This window comes from Lepidochelys olivacea (genome assembly GCF_965140295.1).
Source record: "Lepidochelys olivacea isolate rLepOli2 genome assembly, chromosome: 4".
NCBI lineage: Eukaryota > Metazoa > Chordata > Testudines > Cheloniidae > Lepidochelys > Lepidochelys olivacea.
In genome coordinates this window covers 39258701-39278429 of record NC_140414.1, presented here as the reverse complement: position 1 = coordinate 39278429, position 19729 = coordinate 39258701, and the positions used below count along the sequence as shown (strand labels likewise).

Below are 19729 nucleotides of genomic sequence, written 5' to 3'. Positions count from 1 at the left end.
TTACTTTTATCATTGCACCCAAAGTGTGCTTACTAATAGTAAGACATGTGAAGGTAAGGTCCCTGTCCTGACATTCTTGCAATGTACATAACATTTGTGAGGAAAGTGTAGATAAAAATTAGATTTTTCGGAGTGTCAAACAAAATCTCACCTTTTCACATGGTATTTAAATTATATTTACAATACTGAAATCAAGTTTCTAAATTTCAAAGATGATGCTAAACTATGGGAACCTGAGGAACAGACCTCCTGACCCCAAAGCTTGTGCATGAAAGGATTTACTCCAAGAAATGCTTGTTCATGTGACTAGTGCTGTTTTTCATCAGTCTGGCCCTGATCCAAAGCCTACTGATATCAAATGCACTCTTCCCCAGGCCTTATACTGGCATTAAGGAGCCATCAACTTTTCCATTAAATAAAAAATCCCTGAATATAGATTTACATGGGAGAATATAAAGTAAGTCAAGAAAACCTGGCAAACCATTGGCTTTGCCCTTCAAAATGTATCACATTTTTGTGCTAATAGAGCAGAAAGTCAGTTACCTGAATTTATAGGAATGTATCACCCAATAGAGGAGTGCCTGACTGTAATTAAGGGCCATGGTCAACATTTTCACAGTACAAGCCTAAAGTTCAGTTCCTAATCCTATATTTAGGCACTTCCCAGTAGGATTTTCAAAAGCATTGCAGTTAATAGAACTTGTGCTCTTAAATCATATAGGTGCCTAAATATGGGTTTAGAATGCTAACTTTTAGGCTCCTACTTTTGAAAATGTTGGCCCTAGTCTTGGGAAATGTAGAGCACCCTAAATTCCCATTGAAATCATCCAGAACACTAACAAGACTGAAAGGTGGGTTGGTGTTTGGCTCGGTTTGTGTGTGGGCAGAAGTTCTGGAAAAAACTGGTAACGGGTCATGCTCAAAACATTTGAGAACTACAGCACTACACTGAATAAAGCCTGAAAAGTTGAAACTCTGCTTTAAAGTTGGAAAATGGGGAGTCTACAGCATTGGTAGCATCAGTTTTGCTTTATGTATCCAGGGTCTGGTTCCATTACGTATTTATGAACAGTTTACTTTTGTCATAATTGTGGCTGCATTGTAGTGAAGTTAAATTAGGTCTCCTACAGTGGTGAGGTTTGTGAATAATTTGACTCCATCCCATACAAACTGAATTATCTTTTTGTTACAGAATGCAAAGGCAAGAGTTTCCATTGTAACTCCGACGTGTGTATTCCAAATAAGTACCTCTGTAACAGGGAAGCAGACTGCCTTGCAGGAGAGGATGAATCTCAAGCTCTCTGTGGAGGTTAAACTTTCATAGATTTATCTTCTCTGTTCCAGTCAGTTTAAACTAGAGAATAAAGAATTCCTATATTTTAAAATATGCAACTGATTGCAAAACAAAGAGAATGCACCATTCTCCAAAAAGTTTTGCAGACATTTGTAATAATGTTATGTTAATGGTTTCTGTTGCGTTACAGCCTGTTTCTCCTCTTCCTTCTAGAGGAAGAGGAAAAGCAAGACAACTAAGGGGCTGGGGAAACAGAACATGCCTTGGGGACCTTCATTGGAAGGGAATGTCATTTGCATCTGGAGTATTGTACTATTCTCCCCATTTTCTCTAGATTTTGCAAAGAGCCACTGGTTGTGCCAAAGATCCATGGCCGGGGAGGGGGTAGTACTGGAAGTATTTCACCCCAATAGCTCCATGAGGAATCCAACCAAATATTAATGCAACCTGTCTATGCTACCAGCCCACTCTTCAAAAAAATTTTTTTTCTTTTAAGCTTGATATACTGTCTCTTGCTCTAGTTCTTACACAGTCATCTCCCTTATCTGATTACCTCCAAATATTTCCCCAAATTTTCTTCTGATGGAGGGCTATCCATGAAAAACTTTAGACAAATTTTGTTTGATTTGTCTAGGAGGTGAAGGAAGAAAGGCAAAATATAGTTTATCTCAGAAAGCTAATCACTGTGTTATTATTTGTACTATGGTGGTGTCTAAAGGGAATTGGGCAGTATGTTGCTCTATGCACTGTGCAAACATAAAGGAAGAGATGTCCTGAAGAGTTTACAATCTAAATTTAAGACAAGTGAGTTTGACAGACAACAAGGATGGGGGAGATAAGATGAAGGTAACAGGGAGAAGTTTATGTGTTTACACAGGGTAGCTATATGCACAACTTGATGGTTCTGAATTATTTTAAAACATTGGGGTACTGAGAAGAATGTTTTGCCTGTGATCCAACCATCATAAACTGGCTGATTTCTAGTAAACTGTGCAGTAGAAGTAGGGCTTTAGGAAGGATTTAAGGTTGTATCCTTACAGATTCGTTGAGGGAGGGTGTTAGAAGAGCAGCATGGAAGAAAGAACAAAGATGGTTGAGGAAAAGAGGACAGATGATCAGTCCTCAAAGGTATTTGGGCACCTATCTCCATGGAAATCAATAGGAGTTAAGTGCTTGAATACTTTCAGGATCTGGGCCATAGTTATTATTTGTACTGTAGTGGTTTCCAAATTGGGCATCCCATTATTCTATGCACTGTACAAACATATAGGAAGACTTGCCTGAAGTGTTTACAAAGTAAATTTAAGACATATTTTGTTTCAGGAACAATGTACAGCAAGGAAGTGTGTTCAAACTATCCTGTTGTTTTTGTGCTTTATTTCTAGGTGATCAAAAGCCAAAGCCAGAAGTTCCAGGTAAATATTTTGGTGTTCTGTTATTTATAGATTTATTTGTGTGTGTGTGTGCATGTGTGTGTGTGTGTGTTTGTATTTACAGACATTTCGGTCACTCTAATATAATAAATATTTTTCAGAGCAATGCAGTACAAGTGTGAGAGCATTTGCGTGTGTATGTCAGACGGAGAGCAAGAATTTTATATATATATTGATGTTTTTGTGTTTTATTCTCAGTGCATTCAGGTGCAAAGGTTATAATTAAAAAAGGTTAAGCTTTTCCAAGGTTGTCCAAACAATTATTGCCTGCTTTCTGCAAATTCAGCAAAGTGCAGGAGTTGAAAACTCTTTGTTGCATGAACAATGTACAGCAAAGAAGTGTGTTCAAACTATGCTGTTGTTTTTGTGTTTTATTCCTAGGTGATCAAAAGCCAAAAGTTTCAGGTAAATATTTTGGTGTTCTGTTATTTACAGATTTGTGTGTGTATGTGTATTTACAGGCATTTCAGTCACTCTACTATAATAAATATTTCTCAGTGCTGTGCAGTACCTGTGTGAAGCATTTGCGTGTGTTTGTCAGACGGAGAGCAAGAATTTAATATATATTGATGTTTTTGTGTTTTATTCCCAGGTCGTTCACATTCAAATGCTAACATTCAAGGTAAACATTTTGAAGTCTTTTTTTTTGTATGCTAATTATAGACCGCCACTGTGCAAAGTTCTCCACATCAATTAGCATTTAATCATGACCTGCAACACTACTACTACTGTGGTACAAGACCTGCAAATGGAGGTCCGAATTATCAAAATTCCTATTTATTTCAATGGGTGTTTTTATTTGGATAAAGCCTGAAGGTTAAGGTCCAATAGGAACATTTTATTTACTTTATTATGATCCAAATACCCCCAAAACCAGGCTAAAGGAGGCATTTAGCACAGAACTCAAATCATCATCAAACACACATAGTCTACTGAGGACTGTTATGCCAGCCAGAGTGACCACAATTGATGGCATCACACCAGGCATCGTGTAATGAAGTTCCCAGATTTGGCTCAATCCCGCAAATCCAATAATCTCTGGGATGGTCCCACAGACAGCATGAGGTAAGGTCGGAGCACGCCCCCTTTTGTATGTCAATGGAGAGTTTGAGAGCATGGTATGCTGGGTTATTTTTTGTCCATCCTGGAGATATTGCCAACGTGTATGCAACGCAGCTTTTCAAATATAATGAGCAAATTGAAGGAAGGCCAGATCTCTATGAGATTATGGCATTTCACACAAAGACAAACCACTTTATGCTCAGGATTTAGCACTGACAGCACATATAGATTGCCTCTAGCCACTCCAAGTCTGCCTGCATGAGAGTCTGGGCTTTTCATCTGTATAGCAATATAGGTAGTACACAAGTTTGATAGATCCGGAACTTTGTCTTAGCGCAAAGACATTTTTGCATCCATTAGCAAGACATGGACGTCACACAGGAGGCAGCAAGCCTTATTCATTGAAGAACATCCATTTTGCTTTGACTGTTTGAACTCTGATTGCAGCCTCGGTAGATGAACTCGTCAATGTACACAATTTAAAATAACCTTGCCACATACTGCTCCTTTGAGTGCCACAAAGCTTCCTGAGATGGGTGTCACGGAATGATAAATTTTGAGGGATTCAGAGTGGAGGAGGATATTACTTGAAGGAAACCAAAAAGAAAGGGAGGAAAATATCAGTATGCAATTGTTTAGATGCAGAATACCCCTCTAATCTTGATTAATTGTCTATTTAGCACGTACATATGAATTAGACCATTTGTTATTTGCATGCTACTTTTAAGCAGAGAAAGCCAAAGAGTGTCATATTATGTAGAGATTTTAAAATTTAGAGAAATATTTACAAAGAACTGGGATGAAAGAGTATTTCTAATAATGTGTGGAACAATATATTTTCATTTTTTAAAAACCTACCTTTTTAACACAAACATGTTTAAGTGATAGTGTAATTTAAAATGTTTATAAACATTAAACTAATATTACATTATTTTATTACAGAACAAAAAGACATCTCAACTTCCAGTATGGATGGAGGTAAGATTGATTAAAGCTCCACTTCCTACCTGGTTGCCATGTCATGGGATGAACTTTCCCTAAATTCTCTTCTGATGGAGGATCATCCATGAGAAATTTCAGACCAGTTATGCTAGTTTTGTTTAACAGGTGGTGAAAGGGAGTCAAATTCAGTTTATATCAGAAAGCTAGATCCACAAAGGTATTTGGGCACCTGTCTTCATGGAAACCAATGGGAATTTGGTGCCTGAATGTCTTTGAGAATCTGAGCCATAGTTATTACTGGTACTATTGTGGTTCCCACAGAGGAATGGGTATCCCATTGTCCTAGGTACTGTACAAACACATAAGAAAACACATCTGAAGAGTTTACAGCAGTGGTCACCAACTGGTAGATCGTGATCTCCCGATCGATCCTAGAGGATCTCCCAGTCGATTGCAGTCTCCGGCAGTGGAGCAGGGCTGCTGCTAAGGCAGACTCCCTGCCTGCCCTGGCTCCACGCCGCTCCCAGAAGTAGCCAGCACGGCCCTGGGGGCGGGCTCTCCTGCCTCTCACTGCTCCTGCCTGCAAGCACTGCCCCGTGCAGCTCCCATTGGCTAGGAATGGAGAGCTGTGGCCAATGGGAGCTGCAGGAGTGGTGCTTGCAGAGAGGGGCAGTGTGTGGAGCCACGTGCCCCCTGTTCCCCACAGGGGGGTGTTGGCCCCTTCCAGGAGCAGCATTGGGCCGGGGTAGGCAGGGAGCTTGCTTTAGCGGCAGCCACACTACACCGCCAACCGGGAGCCGCCAGAGGTAAGTGCTGCCTGGCGGGAGGTCGCACCCCAAGCCCCAGCCCTGAGCCCCCTCCCAGAGCCAGCAACTCCAAACCCCCTCTTGCACCCCAAGCCCCAGCCTTGAGCCCCCTCCCAGAGCCAGCACCCCAAGCCCCCTCCTGCACCCCAAGCCCCCTTCTACACCCCAAGCCCCAGCCCTGAGCTCCCTCCCAGAGCCAGCACCCCATACCCTCTCCTGCACCCCAAACCCCCTTCTACACTCCAAGCTCCAGCCCTGACCCCCCAGCCCAGAGCCTGCACCCCCTCCTGAAACTCAATCCCCTACCCCAGCCCGATGAAAGTGAGTGATGGTGGGGGCGGGGGCAGGAGAATGGAGTGAGCGGGACAGGGCACATCCTGGGTTGCCCTTAAATTCAAAAAGTGATCTTGGGCATAAAAAGGTTGGAGACCACTGGTTTATAGACACATTGTTAAGACAAGTGAGTGTGACAGACAACAAGGAAGAGGGATATAGGATGAGGGTAATGGGGAGAGGTTTATGTGGTTACACAGAGTAGCTGTATGCACAGCTTGATGGTGCCAAATTGTTTAAAGCATTGGGGTTTGGGGAAGGGCGGTTTGCCTGTGATCTGGCCATTATTAGCTAGCTGATTTCTAGTAAACTGCAATAGAAGTAGGCCTTTAGGAATGATTTAAAGGAGATGATTATGTCTTTACCGATTTGTTGAGGGAGGGTGTTTCAAATGTAAGGGTCAGCACAAATAAGGTTTTAGGAGAACAGGACAGATTAGCAGTCAGAGCAGACGGTGCAATTGGGAAATGACAAATAAGAGATAAGAGAGAATAAGCGGAAAGGACAGAACCTAAGTGCTTGGATGATAAGAAGCTTGAACTTGAAGGAGTAGAAAATGAGGAGCACATCCTTCTAGCTATTAATCCTACATTTATGTATTTTATTTGTGTAGAATTTGTCCAAACATTCCTATCTTTAATTGCATTTTGGATTGATAAACTGCTCTACAGTGTCTTGTCCACTGACTCATCTTTACCTGTCTTTTGCTTGGCTGTGGGTTTTGTTGTAGTGAAATAGTCTAATCAGGCCGAAGCTTCACATTCAGGTTATGCATAGCATATTCTGAAAAGACTATATTTCTTCTGAATAAAAACAAAAAGACTCTTGATTCATATAATCCGGGCATTTTTCCCAGCAGTCATATCTAATACAACCTTGGAAAATCACCAACAAAATGTAGTAGCGAAGGCATAAAACATATTCACCTATCTATGAGGATGATAAAGAAATTAACAGTATTTTATTCATCCATCAAATAAATAAATTATTTGGCCAAGGCAAGTAGACTTTTCCAATGCTGTCCAAACATCTAGTTAATGACTGCTTTCTGCAAAATCAGCAAATGGTAGAGTTGGAAACTCTCTCACCGGAACAATGTACAGCAAACCAGTGTGTTCAAACTGTACTGATGTTTTTGTGTTTTAGCCTTACATGAGCAAAAAACAAAGTCAGACATTCCAGGCAAATATTTTTATGTTCTATTATTGTATGTATATTTATAGTCATTTCAATCACTGCAGTATAATAAATATTTCCCTACTCAATGCTGTACAAGTGTGGGGAGTATTTGCATATGTGTGTCTGTGAGAGAGAGAGAGAATTTGGTGTATATTGATTTTTTGTATTTTATTCACAGAGTGTTCATATGCAAAGGTTAAAATGCAAAATTTTATTTATTTTGAAATATTTTGAAGTCTTTTTATTTTTATATATTTAACTATAGACTGTGCAAAGATCTCCATATCAACTAGCCATTTAATCTTGACCTGCAGCATTTCTGCTATTATGGTATAGGACCAACAATGAAAGCACTTTCATTTCAGCCCTTATTTAGGCAAAATCAATAATGATTTCACTAGATGTTTTGTTTGAATAAAACTTGGAGGATCATGTCCAGTAAAGGAACTTCATATGTGTCAAATTACCTCCATTAAGCAAGCTAAAGAAAGCATTTCACACACGACCGCACCATCGAAATATAAAATAACCCTGCTGCATGCCTTCCTTTGAGCTCCACAAAACTTCCTGAGATGGGTGTCAGAGAACGAAGACTTTTGGGGGCCTCATAGTGGAGGAGAACCAGATGATATTACTCAAGTGAAACAAGAAAGAAAGGGAGGAAAGTGACAGCATGTAATAGTTTAGATGCAAAATACCCCTCTAATCTTGAATAATGGGGTATATATTTATTAATTGGATCATTTGTTATTTGGGGATCACTTACAGAGAGACGGCCAAAGAGCGTCATGTTACGTAGTGATTTTGTGATATACAGCAACATCCACTAGGAACTGGGATGAAATATGTGTTGTTGTTTTTTAAGGAAAATAACATGCTACCATTATTTTGACACAAAAACATATGTTTAAGTGCTAGAGTAACTTGAAATGTTTGTAAATATTTGGGTACTAATATTTCATTATTTTACTATAGAACAACATGACTTCGTCCCAAATTCTAATATGGATGAAGGTAAGTTTCATTAAAACTCCAGCCTAGGTGGATACCATGTCACAGGGTGAACTTTCCAAAGCAATCAGGCATTTTTCAACTGAGCATTTACATTGTTTATCTAAGCCAGTGGTTTTCAAACTGTGGGTTGCGACCCAGTACTGGATCGCGGAATGTAAGGCACTGGGTCTCGGCAGTTCTGGTCAGCACTGCCAACTGGGCCGTTAAAAGCCCTGATAGTGGTGCTGCCCGGCTAAGGCAGGCTAGTCCCTACCTGAGCTGACATGGCGCTGCGCCCCAGTTCCCGGCCAATGGGAGCTGGGGGGACGGGACAGTGCCTGCAGGCAAGAGCCACGTGGAGCCGCTTGTGCGCCTCTGCCTAGGAGCCGGACTTGCTGCTGGCCGCTTCCAGGGTGCAGCACGGTCCACGGTGCCAGGACAGGCAGGAAGCCTGTCTTAGCACCCCCACTGTGCCACTGACCAGGAGCCGCCCAAGGTAAGCCTGCGCCCCAATCCCCTACCCAGAGCCCCCCCCACCCTGGAGCCCCATTCTGCACCCCAAACCCCTCATTCCCAGCCCCACCCTGCAGCCCTCACCCCTGGACCCCAACCCTCTTCCCCAGCCCTGAACCCCTCCCAAATCCCAAACCCCTCTGCCCCAGCTCCGTTGGGTCATAGGCATCAACAATTTTCTTCAACTGGGTTGCCAGAAAAAAAGTTTGAAAACCACTGATCTAAGCTATACAAGATTTTAAAAACAAAAAAGAGCAATAAGAAATTGTGGCCCTGGATTCTTTGTTACTCTTGTCCTGAACCCAGCATGCAGAGTATCTCACAGATGTCATATTTTCAACAAGAATTTAAATCAGTCTCCAATTTCTACTGTGTTGAATTCCTACAATTGCTGAGGTAATTGTGGGCCAGATTCACTAGCAGTTAGGCACCTAGGTCCAACGTTCATTGGGATTCACAAAACCCCCATTCAGCTGCCACCTAACATTCCTAGGGCCCAAATTAGTGCGGGTGTCGGGGGGAGTTGTTGTTGTGGGTTGTTTTATTTTTTTGTTTGGTTGGTTTTTTTGCCAGTGCAGATTTGCACACAAATTGAAAAGAAAAAAAAATCACTCTTGAGTGAGTGGCATTGTGACCTGGCACACAGGGTTGCATCGTACCACCACTCAAGTTTGGCCTGGCCTCCCCTCCATCATGACGGAAGGGAAGCTGGTCCAAATTTGAGCAGCATTGCAACTTGTGCACCAGATCACAGCCACCAATACCTCCTCCTGCAAGAACCAGCTTTGGTGTCTAACTTCAGGAGCGTGTTCACACCTGTGATTCCCAAGCACAGATTGGTGCCTCCTTGTGATCTGGATTTAGATCCCTAGCTCCCTTTGAGGGGTGGAGCTCCGGCCACACCCCTCTCCTGGAACTTCCTAGTGCAGTGGTCCACAAACTGTGGGGAACGCCCCTGTAGGGGGGCAAGGACGAATTTTTAGGGGGGTTCATGGCAGGGCCTGGGTCAGTCCCCATGGGGGCGGGGAGGGAGAGCCGCCCAGCTTTGGGCCGGGCCGCAGCACCTCTCTGGGCCGCAGCTCCACTCCACCCCCAGGCCAGTTCTGTCCTCATTCCCTCTCTAGCCCCAGTTCAGCCCCCAGCTCCACCTTTAGCCCAAGCCCCTCTGCTGAGCCAACTGTGCAGTAATGGTGTGGGGAGCATGCAGGCAGATTCCATTACTGGTAATCAGGGGTGCGACAGGAAAAGTTTGGGCACCACTGTCCTAATGGCTGGTGTAGGCAGCCGGAACCCCACCTCCCCCACTCAGCTTGCTGGCTTTTGTGGATTCCATTCTTGGGTGCCTAATTCTCCCTGTGCATTGTATACTAGGCACCTAACTGCAGGCTGTGAATTCCACTTGGTGGCAGGTGCCTAAGTCCCTGAATGTCCCTGAATCTTGCCCTGAATGGCCATAGAAATAAAATTATTTTAAAAAAAAATCTCATTTTGATGAAAATTAATGTGTTCCTTAAATGACATGCTCTTTCCTTGTTAAAGAAAGGAAAACATTAAAGACCTTGTTGCCTCAGTTAAAGTGTGGTGTTACAAGCCACCCAGTAACTCGACGGAAGCGAATCATAGGAGGAAACACTGCTAGAAAGGTACAACAAAAGTGACCTAGTCTGATAAAAGTTGTATATGGGCACTGTTGTCTTTAGCTTTTCACCACCTTGATGTACCAATGGAAGTATTGTCTTAAAGCATAATAAATGCAGAAACCTAATCAGTGTGTAAGATTGCAATTTTGAACAGAAGGGGTAAGTCTACACTTCAAGCTAGGGGTGTGATTCCCAGCTTAACGAGACATAGCCCTGCTATTCTGATTGAGTTAGTATACTAAAAATTAGGGCTGTTAATTAATTGCAGTTAACTCACGTGATTAACTACAAAAATTGATTGCGATTAATCACACTTACAACAATAGAATACTAATTGAAATGTGTTAAATATTTTTGGATGTTTTTCTACATTTTCAATATTGATTTCAATTACAACATAGAATACAAAGTGCACGGTGCTCACTTTATATTATTTTTTATTACAAATATATGCACTGTAAAAATGATAAACAAAAGAAATAGTATTTTTCAATTCACCTCATAAAAGTACTGAAGTGCAATCTCTTTATCATGAAAGTGTAGCTTACAAATGCAGATTTTTTTTTTTGGTTACATAACTGCACTCAAAACCAAAACAGTGCAAAACTTTAGAGCCTACAAGTCCACTCAGTCCTACATCTTATTCTGCCAATTGCTAAGACAAACAAGTTTCTTTACATTGACGGGAGATACCGCTGCCTGCTTCTTATTTACAATGTCACCTGAAAGTGAGAACAGGCATTCACATGGCACTTGTAAATACCTTGCAACACTGGAAGATGCCTTGGAGGACTCCCCTAAACACACCAAAGAGGAGGAGGGCCAGGAAGGGGAGAAGAAAGTAGAGAACAAAGAAGCCCCCAAGGAGGGAGAGAAACAGAAGCCCAGGCCCCCCCAAAGGGGATAAAGAGAAGAACAGTGACCCCACTGGAGTCCCGGACGCAAGAGAGGCCAAGCCAGAGGGGAAGGAGAAAGCCACCGCGGAGGAAATCAGAGATCACAAGGAGAGTCTGTAGCTTGCCGGCCTTTCCAAGCTGAGCTGATCGTCTGGGCTGTTTCTTTCCTGCTGGGCTCCCTGGGTGCTAAACAGTTTCGTTCCTCATCAGCTCGTCACGTCTGCAATTTGGGAAAAAAGAAATAAAAAGAAATCAGTAACACTAACCATCCCGTCTCTTCCCCCCCACCCATAGCAGGGCGCATGCTTGTAATAGTGATTTCTAGGAGGCGCTGATCAGTTGATTTGAAATAAAAGCGAATCATCCCTTTTAAAAACAACAAACAAACAAACAAACAAAAAACACCAACTACAGAAGTGCCATGCCAACGTCTGTTCTCACTTTCAGGTGACATTGTAAACAAGAAGCAGGCAGCATTATCGCCTACAAATTGTAACCAGCCTTGTTTGTCTGAGTGATTGGCTGACCAAGAAGTAGGACTGAGTGGACTTGTAGGCTCTAAAGTTTTGCACTGTTTTGGTTTTGAGTGCAGTCATGTAACCAAAAAAAAAATCCGCATTTGTAAGCTACACTTTCATGATAAAGAGACTGCACTTCAGTACTTTTATGAGGTGAATTGAAAAATACTATTTCTTTTGTTTATCATTTTTACAGTGCATATATTTGTAATAAAAATAATATAAAGTGAGCACCGTGCACTTTGTATTCTATGTTGTAATTGAAATCAATATTGAAAATGTAGAAAAACATCCAAAAATATTTAACACATTTCAATTAGTATTCTATTGTTGTAAGTACGATTAATCGCAATCAATTTTTGTAGTTAATCACGTGAGTTAACTGCAATTAACTAATAACAGCCCTAATTTTTACATTGTTTTATTTTTGAGTGCAGGCTTTTTTGTACATAATTCTACATTTGTAAGTTCAACTTTCATGATAAAGAGATTGCACTACAGTACTTGTATGAGGTGAATTGAAAAAATAATTTTGTTTTGTACAGTTCAAATATCTGTAATAAAAATAAATATAAAGTGAGCACTGTACACTTTGTATTCTATGTTGTAACTGAAATTAATATCTTTGAAAATGTAGTAAACATCCAAAAATATTTAAAATAAATGGTATTCTATTGTTGTTTAAGATCACGATTAATTTTTTTAATCGCTTGACAGATCTACTAAAAATAGAATGCAGCTGTACCAGCACGAGCCACTCAAGTACATTCCTATGGTCTCACACAAGCACGTACTCAGGGTGGCTAGCCCATCGCGCCACTGCAAATGCATGCTATTTTTAGCACACTAGCATGATCAGAGCTAGTGTGAGTATGTTCCTTGAGCTGGGAATCACACCCCCAGCTTGAAGTGTAGACTTACCCAAAGATGTCAGGAAAAGCAATAGTTAAGGCTTGAATAGAAAGTTTATTTCTTCAAAGGAAGTTGAGTGTGTGTCACAGGATTGGCTCCAATATGCATTCTTAACCAAGATTTTTGCATTCAATTCTCCTTTTTTTAAGATAAGAAAATAAAGATATTAGCTGTAAAACTACTAGTAGTATTTTGAACAACTGCATGTGTTTTTTACTGCACCATTTTAAAGAGCTGCAAACTGTACGTTGGAGTTATGTAATTCAGCACTGCAGAGTGGGTGGTGTAGTGAAGATACACCAGCAAAAACTGGAGCAAATAATTTAGCAAAATACTGTAGCTAGAAAGAGTATCCTGTCAAAGCAGAATTAAAACTTGAGTAAAGTGCCTAATGATACAGTCACATATTATATTTGATCATATAGGGTCAGATCCTATCACATGAACCATGCAGATTTGTTTTATAGGGTGAATTCCCTTGGCAAGTGGCAATTAGGGAGGGTAGTGGTACAGTGAACTGTGGAGGAATTTATATCGGTGGCTGTTGGATTCTGACTGCTGCACATTGTGTCAGGTAAAAACCATTCTGAAAACAATTTGCTTCTTGCAAAGTACAGAAAACATGTTATAGGCTCTTGTACTTCTCATCAGCTTTTTTGCTGACTCTCAATTGCATAGAGGAAAAAATACATTGAGTCGCACAAGTCAGCAAACCAAAAATTATTATAATGAAACACACCAAAAACCCAGGAGAGAGTCTGCACACCAATATCTGTGCTCCGCTCCTCAATTCTTAGTGTCATTGTCGGGTAGATTCAGCCCGGTCAATATCATCACATCAGACTCCCTCTAGCTCTCTCAGCCCCTCAGCATGTTCACTGATTCTACCATAAAGGATTTCCAGATGGGGTCCTTCTTAATGTCTGAAAAGCCTTTCCTGCTTTTTAATACTGTCTATCTAGGCATTTAGACAGCGAACAGCACTATGGTATCAAAATTACATAATTCTATAATTAGGGGTCTTCTTATAAAGCTGAATTCTCTTCTCCTTTTCAGGAGGAAGATGAGCCACGTGTGAGTTAGAGAAAATCTTAAGGCTATTCTGCCAGCTCCTGCATGATTCTCATGCAAGTAGAGCAGCCTCCAGATTCTCCTAAATTTACTCTTCTTTCCCCTCTTCCAAAGGCAGACAGTGGAGAGGATTTGAGTGCTTTTTCTCTTTATGTGTTATAGAAAAGCTATGGCAAAAGGATGGATCTTGCAATTTGTCCTGAACGTGGTCTTGTTAGGTCTGCTATTCCTGAGGAAGGGAACTGCATAGTCAAGGGCCTGCAGCCCAAGTGGCTTTGTTTCCAGCTCCCTCTAGTCTTAAAGCCCCATAATCCCCCACTCTCCCTGGGCTACAAGTTCAATGCTGCACCTCTGAAGCGCAGCACAGATTCTCACCCCAGGAATCCAATATATGATTACTGCAGCTCAACTGCTTGAAGCAGCATTAGTACACAGCCAGTGGAGGGGAGGGAAATCAGTAGGGGAGGTATGACAGGGATTATGATCTACTGTGGGACACCTCCTCAGGCGACCTGCTCTTTTGGGAGCTGAATTTCCTATCTGTTCCACAGGGGTGTGGGGAGAATTGGGGGAGGGGAAAACAAAAGCCTGCACATACACCTGATTGAAAAAATGAACAGGAAATTCCTTGAGTCAAAACTCTCCCTTTCCTTTCCCCTACGTGTGGAAAAACAACATAGAGCAAATGTGAGCTTTATTTTGTCACCATTTAATTTAACTGGCAGGTTGTGGATTAGAATATCAGAGTTTGCAAGAAGGCTTTAGTGGTGCTGCATGAGTACCAAGTCTAAAATTCATCCATATATATTTTTAATCCACTTGTTCATTTAATTTGTTCAGCCAAGATACATATTTTATTTGTTTAAGATGTTATTTACTGTTAAAGAAGTGTCACTGTTGATGTACATTTACACCTAGAAGATGAAAAGATAAGGAGGTCTATGCAGTTGCTTGATGTGATTGGTGGTGTTTCTTGGGTCATTGGTCTGACCCTGCTCTCACTGAAACCGTATGGCAGAACTCCCATGGACTCAATAACCATAACATGTATAAATGAATGAAGACAACTTTTCTGTCTCTCCTACATTTTACATGAAATCTTAAGTTATACAATGCATAGGTGATGCAGGAAAACAGAACCTACTGCAGAAGAATTAGAGAAGGCAGGATGTTTGGGGTTGGCGTAGTAACTGAAAAAGTCCCTGTTGCCCGTGTCAAATGCAGAGCATGCATTAAAGGGGAGGTTGTAATCTTTCACTGTCCTTGTGGGGGGGAGGGGAACAGGAACTATTCCCTGTGTGTGCCCCTTGGGAGTGTACTTTTCCCCAAAGGGTGCACAGATGAATGGGAAGAAGGAAGTGATGGTCCCAACATCCTCTCCACTCTGGCCCAGGGAGTGGTCTGGGCATACCCGCACCAGAGTGGGGTGAGGAGAGAGGAGTCTATACCACAGTACTTCTATGTACTGGGGCACAACCAGAGAAGCATGATCCTCCTAGTGTTCCTCTTTAAGCAGTGGTAACAATATATTTTGGCCTATTAAATTATTTTTCCATGTCAGATACATCACTATACAATAAGTGGCATCTGTCTCCACATTTGATACAGTTCAGAAAGCCCTGAGCAGAGGAGTAGTAATACTTAATATGTGTAGTATTAATTATTGTTCTACAGAAATGTTGATGAATTGCTAAATGGAATAACACTTACTGCAAGCCAGAATTTACATCTGTGCTTGTATTTATTAACAAAATATAACTGACATTTCTTTTACAGAAAAAGTCGAGTTCATCAGTATCGGATATGGACCGGAATATTAGATACAATCCTCTATAATAAAGAGATAGATACTTTTAGATTAAACCAAGTGATAATCCATGAAAACTATAATGCCTCAAACTATCTGAATGACATTGCTTTGTTGGAGATGAAAACTAATGAGAAAGGAAAACCATGCTCACTGGCATACAGCACACCTGCCTGTGTTCCTTGGTCAGAATATCTGTTTAGATCTGGACATCAATGCAAGGTTTCCGGCTGGGGACTAGCAGACGGTATTTGATTTTTAGTTTATAATGAATTATTTATATTATGGTAGTGTCCAAAGGCTCAAGTCTGGATCAGAACCTCACTGTGCTAAGTACTGTACAAAATGGTAGGAAGACACAGTCCTTGTCCCAAAGAGTTTACAATCTAAATAAATTTTAAAAAGAAACAAAACAAAAACATATGGAGAGAGGTGGGGAAGGAATACAACATTCATGTAAAGTGATCAACTAAGTCATGTTAGTTAAATGTCTATTTGTCGTATATTTGTTTTATTTATAACAAAAACATAACTTTACAATTGGTCTGGAGTGAGGAAGGCACTCAAGGTTGAAGTGAAGAGGAGGATATTATTGTTGGTGTGAAGGGGGGAATTACATAAAGGGAGAGCAAAGCTGAATGGGAAAGAGGGGAAAGAGAAAGAGGGCAAAAAATATGGTGGTAAGGAGAGCCAGGCTGGGCAGCCAGGGTACTGCAGTGATGGGAGAGGGGCAGGATTAAGGGAAATAGTAAGTAAAACTCTGCATCCTGACTGATTTGCACAGATGAATGGTGTATTTTGATCACTTATTTGCCAATCTGCATGGGGTAAAGGCCTGGACGTGTGTCACAGGGAAGGAACCTGAAAAGTTCGCATCCACCTATTTTTCTTTATCACTCTTCTCTTCTTGGACCTCAGCCACACAAAGGTGCAGCCCTGTGCTCCAGTCCTCCAAGGAGTGTAAAAACACTGGACATTTTTAATGAGCTCTCCTTTTGCCAAAGAGGCGATCATTTCCCTCTCGAATTACAGCAGTGGATTAATAGCATATGGTGAATTAAAAGGCTGGCATGGAAGCTACATTTACAATGGCTACAATTATATTACCCTCTTGTGACACTCCACTTAGAAAACCAATTTCCATTTTGATCGCAAGTGGCCTGTGATTAAAATGGTACAAAAGAGACTACGCTCTATCAAATGTTGTTGAGGGACAAAAAAGTATAGTTTGTCCACAAGATAGGATGTGACTCAGTCATCTGGTAGCCCTCCTTTTGTGAAAAGAAAGAAAAGAAAAAGGACAACGTAAGAGAGATCAAGAGGGAGGGGAAATAAAGATAGGAAAGATGGGCGGAGGAAAGAAAAAATATTTGAAACATTGAAAATACTGCAAGCTATCACAAGAGTTGTTTACTCTGAACAAGATCGTGAGGATTTATGATGCTGGTCCATTTAGGAAGCCAAGATGAAGAGCTAGAATGGGAAGCATGACATTTTTATCTAGAGGCCCCTAAAAGGTCAGACTGAAATTGAACAAAAGTAAGTCTTGAGTGTGGTCTGGATTTAATTCTTTAAGGATTCTGATATTCCCAGATATAGATAATGTCCTCCCTTAAATGAGATTGCCTAGATTAACATTCTCCTCCTCACAGAAAATACAAAAGGCATTCCACCACTGTTTGTCATATTGTGTAGTCTATAAATTTAAAGCACCGACAGAAAATGAGGAAACAAACTAGGGGGTCAAGAACTGGGATTAGCTAAAAATGTGTTAGAAAATGCAACTGCTGTGTGTGATTCTGTAGTTAAATAGAACTTCTTTTATCTGGCTGATGTGCTTGCACTACATATATGGAGAAAGTATGCATGCATTTAAATTATGTATTGTATATAACACAATAGGTTATATTAAGTCAGGAAAACAAGTATGAAACTTTTGATTTATGACAATGTATCTAAAATGTATTTCAAATTCAAAGGTTCTATTCTTTTCTTTTTTAGGTTTTACCAAACAATTTGTTCTTCGATGGGGCAACATTAATTTATTTCCAAACTGTTCAGATATCTATAAAGAGCGCTTTTTTAACAAAATGGAATGTGCAGGCAAGTAATTCATCACTGTTATTTCTTTCTGGTGTCCTCATCAAGCCCACCACCCTGAAAATCTGAAGTCCTACCACACAGTGCTCTCTTATAACTCTGAAGTACAGTAAACTAGATACCACAGTGAAGCTCTTAGCAAAGTGGTAAGGAGCCAAAATGCTCTTACTAGATCTGCTGTAAAGTGATGCAGACTTTTAGTACCAACTTGCATGTACAACTACACAGCCATGTTTGTAAATGCAGTTATCATGACTACATGCAATTACTGTGATTATGCATGCAAATTTCAGCAATTTTGTGAGAGATTTTATGTGCACAAGTGGGCTACTGTCAATTGAAAATCTGGCCTTTACTGTCTTTGGCCCAGATTCAGAAAGGTATTTAAGTGCATGTATAACTTAAAGCACATGAGTATTCCCATTTAATTTAATTTAACTATTTGCATGCTTAAGCACTTTGATGGGTGGAAATGACCTGATCCAACATTCTTTGTCCCCTGGAAGATGTTACCAACTTTTTAAAAGAAGAAATGATCAAACCTGGTCAGAAAGCATTAGCACTCTAGGCTACTGTTCCAAAAGCTGAAGTTTAGAGCCTTGAATTCAAAATTTTAACTTCAAGCTACTAGAAGAATTGCCACAAGCTTTCTTAAATTTAATATGTAGCCAATTAATATGACAGATGGTTCTGTCCCTCCTTTAATTCAAGTAAGCAAAGGCAATGCTTAAAAAAAAAATAGTGAAAAGTGGTCTCATTAAGATGTGAGAGAATTGAGTCTGATGCCTGCAAAGTATTGGCTCCTGTGGGACGCATGTTATCTCCTAGGTCTGCCATACTTTTCAACTGATTGTACTTTTATGTGGAAGGCAATCACCTGTTGCAGCAATGGGCAGCAGTCTAAAAGCCTAAGATATTAATCAAAGGTGAATTTTTAGAGAACTTATCGACTTCCTAGACATCAAGAAGAAAAGGGGAAGCTTTCTGTCCCCACAGCAAACACAAACCTTCAATATGGTTTTGGAACGGAGGACTGCTACTTGTGAGAGTATGTACCCACCAGCATGAGTAAGGGTTGCATAATCAAGCACTGTGTGGCTGGCCATCACACTCCACTGTCCACATCACAAAACACACCACCACCATCAGCAACAGCTGACAGTTTTTGGGAAAATTCAGAAGAGAGGCCACATTTTGATAGGCATGGAGATGGCCTCTTATTAAGAGAACAGCTAAAGTCCTAGGCAATGCTCTAGTACTGTGGCAATGGTGCTGCATTATTGTATTTTCACATTCTTCATACTTGATCTATTTTTCAGAACCACTGTATTCACTTAAAAAGGATGTTTGGTGCTTATTTTGGTTCACTTTCTATAGATTACTTTTGAAACAATATAAAATACAATGGACTGAATTCTGCTCTGATACTCTGGTATAAAACTTCAATTACTGTCTAGTAACTGAGTGAAGGTTATGCTAGTGTAATGAGGAGAATTTGGCCATCTATGATTTTAGAAAATAAGTTCTGCAGTCTTCACAATAGGAAAAACATGCATATAACAAATTTGCCTTGGTGTTTTTCCTCTCTTTTGCCTCAGGTACCTTTGATGGTTCCATAGATTCCTGTAAAGGTGACTCAGGAGGACCCTTGGTCTGTCTGGATTCAAATAATAGGGCATACGTGTGGGGTATTGTGAGTTGGGGTGAAAACTGTGGAGTTCAAGGATATCCTGGAGTTTACACAAAAGTAGCCAGATACTTTGATTGGATTAGCCGTCATGTGGGAAGGTCCGTTATTTCTTTATATAATGTGTGAAGCTTTGGGAACTAAATACTACATTCACAGCACCTACACACAAAAAAGAAGATTAGTTCTGCCTTAGAATCAGCAATCTTATTACATACTTGCAATTTTTGGAAGAAATGTTTAAACAAATCTTTGAAAATGCTGTTAGTGTTCGATAAATGTAATGATTCTTGTGGAAAGTGTTTTGTACTGAAATTAGTTCACTGCAATAAATGCATGCATACTATAAGGAAATTAAAACATCCGATTCTTTGGGGAAGGGGGATATTACATTTCATGTTTGTGCAGTGGGATGGGCTGTTAAAATGGAAAATTATGCTGAAAACAAGAAATAATCAAATGAATACACGACTGTTCAAACCGAGCAGCGAGTATAGCAACCTTAACACTGAAGAAATCCAGTCAGTCACACCAGCATGAGTA

General features: G+C 40.6%; 1 protein-coding gene across 1 annotated transcript in view; it reads left to right on the top strand.

Annotated features, from left to right (window-relative positions):
• Positions 1 to 19527, top strand: part of CFI (complement factor I) — a 30080-nt gene extending 10553 nt beyond the window's left edge. The window contains exons 6-16 of the mRNA XM_084626232.1: positions 1193 to 1309; positions 2680 to 2709; positions 3109 to 3132; positions 3320 to 3349; positions 4732 to 4767; positions 8025 to 8063; positions 10095 to 10198; positions 12989 to 13095; positions 15369 to 15646; positions 17401 to 17502; positions 19098 to 19527. Coding sequence (XP_084482358.1) covers positions 1193 to 1309; positions 2680 to 2709; positions 3109 to 3132; positions 3320 to 3349; positions 4732 to 4767; positions 8025 to 8063; positions 10095 to 10198; positions 12989 to 13095; positions 15369 to 15646; positions 17401 to 17502; positions 19098 to 19315 — 1085 coding nt within the window. The 3' untranslated portion in view covers positions 19316 to 19527. The remainder of the gene's footprint in view (positions 1 to 1192; positions 1310 to 2679; positions 2710 to 3108; positions 3133 to 3319; positions 3350 to 4731; positions 4768 to 8024; positions 8064 to 10094; positions 10199 to 12988; positions 13096 to 15368; positions 15647 to 17400; positions 17503 to 19097) is intronic.
• Positions 19528 to 19729: the final 202 nt, after the last annotated feature.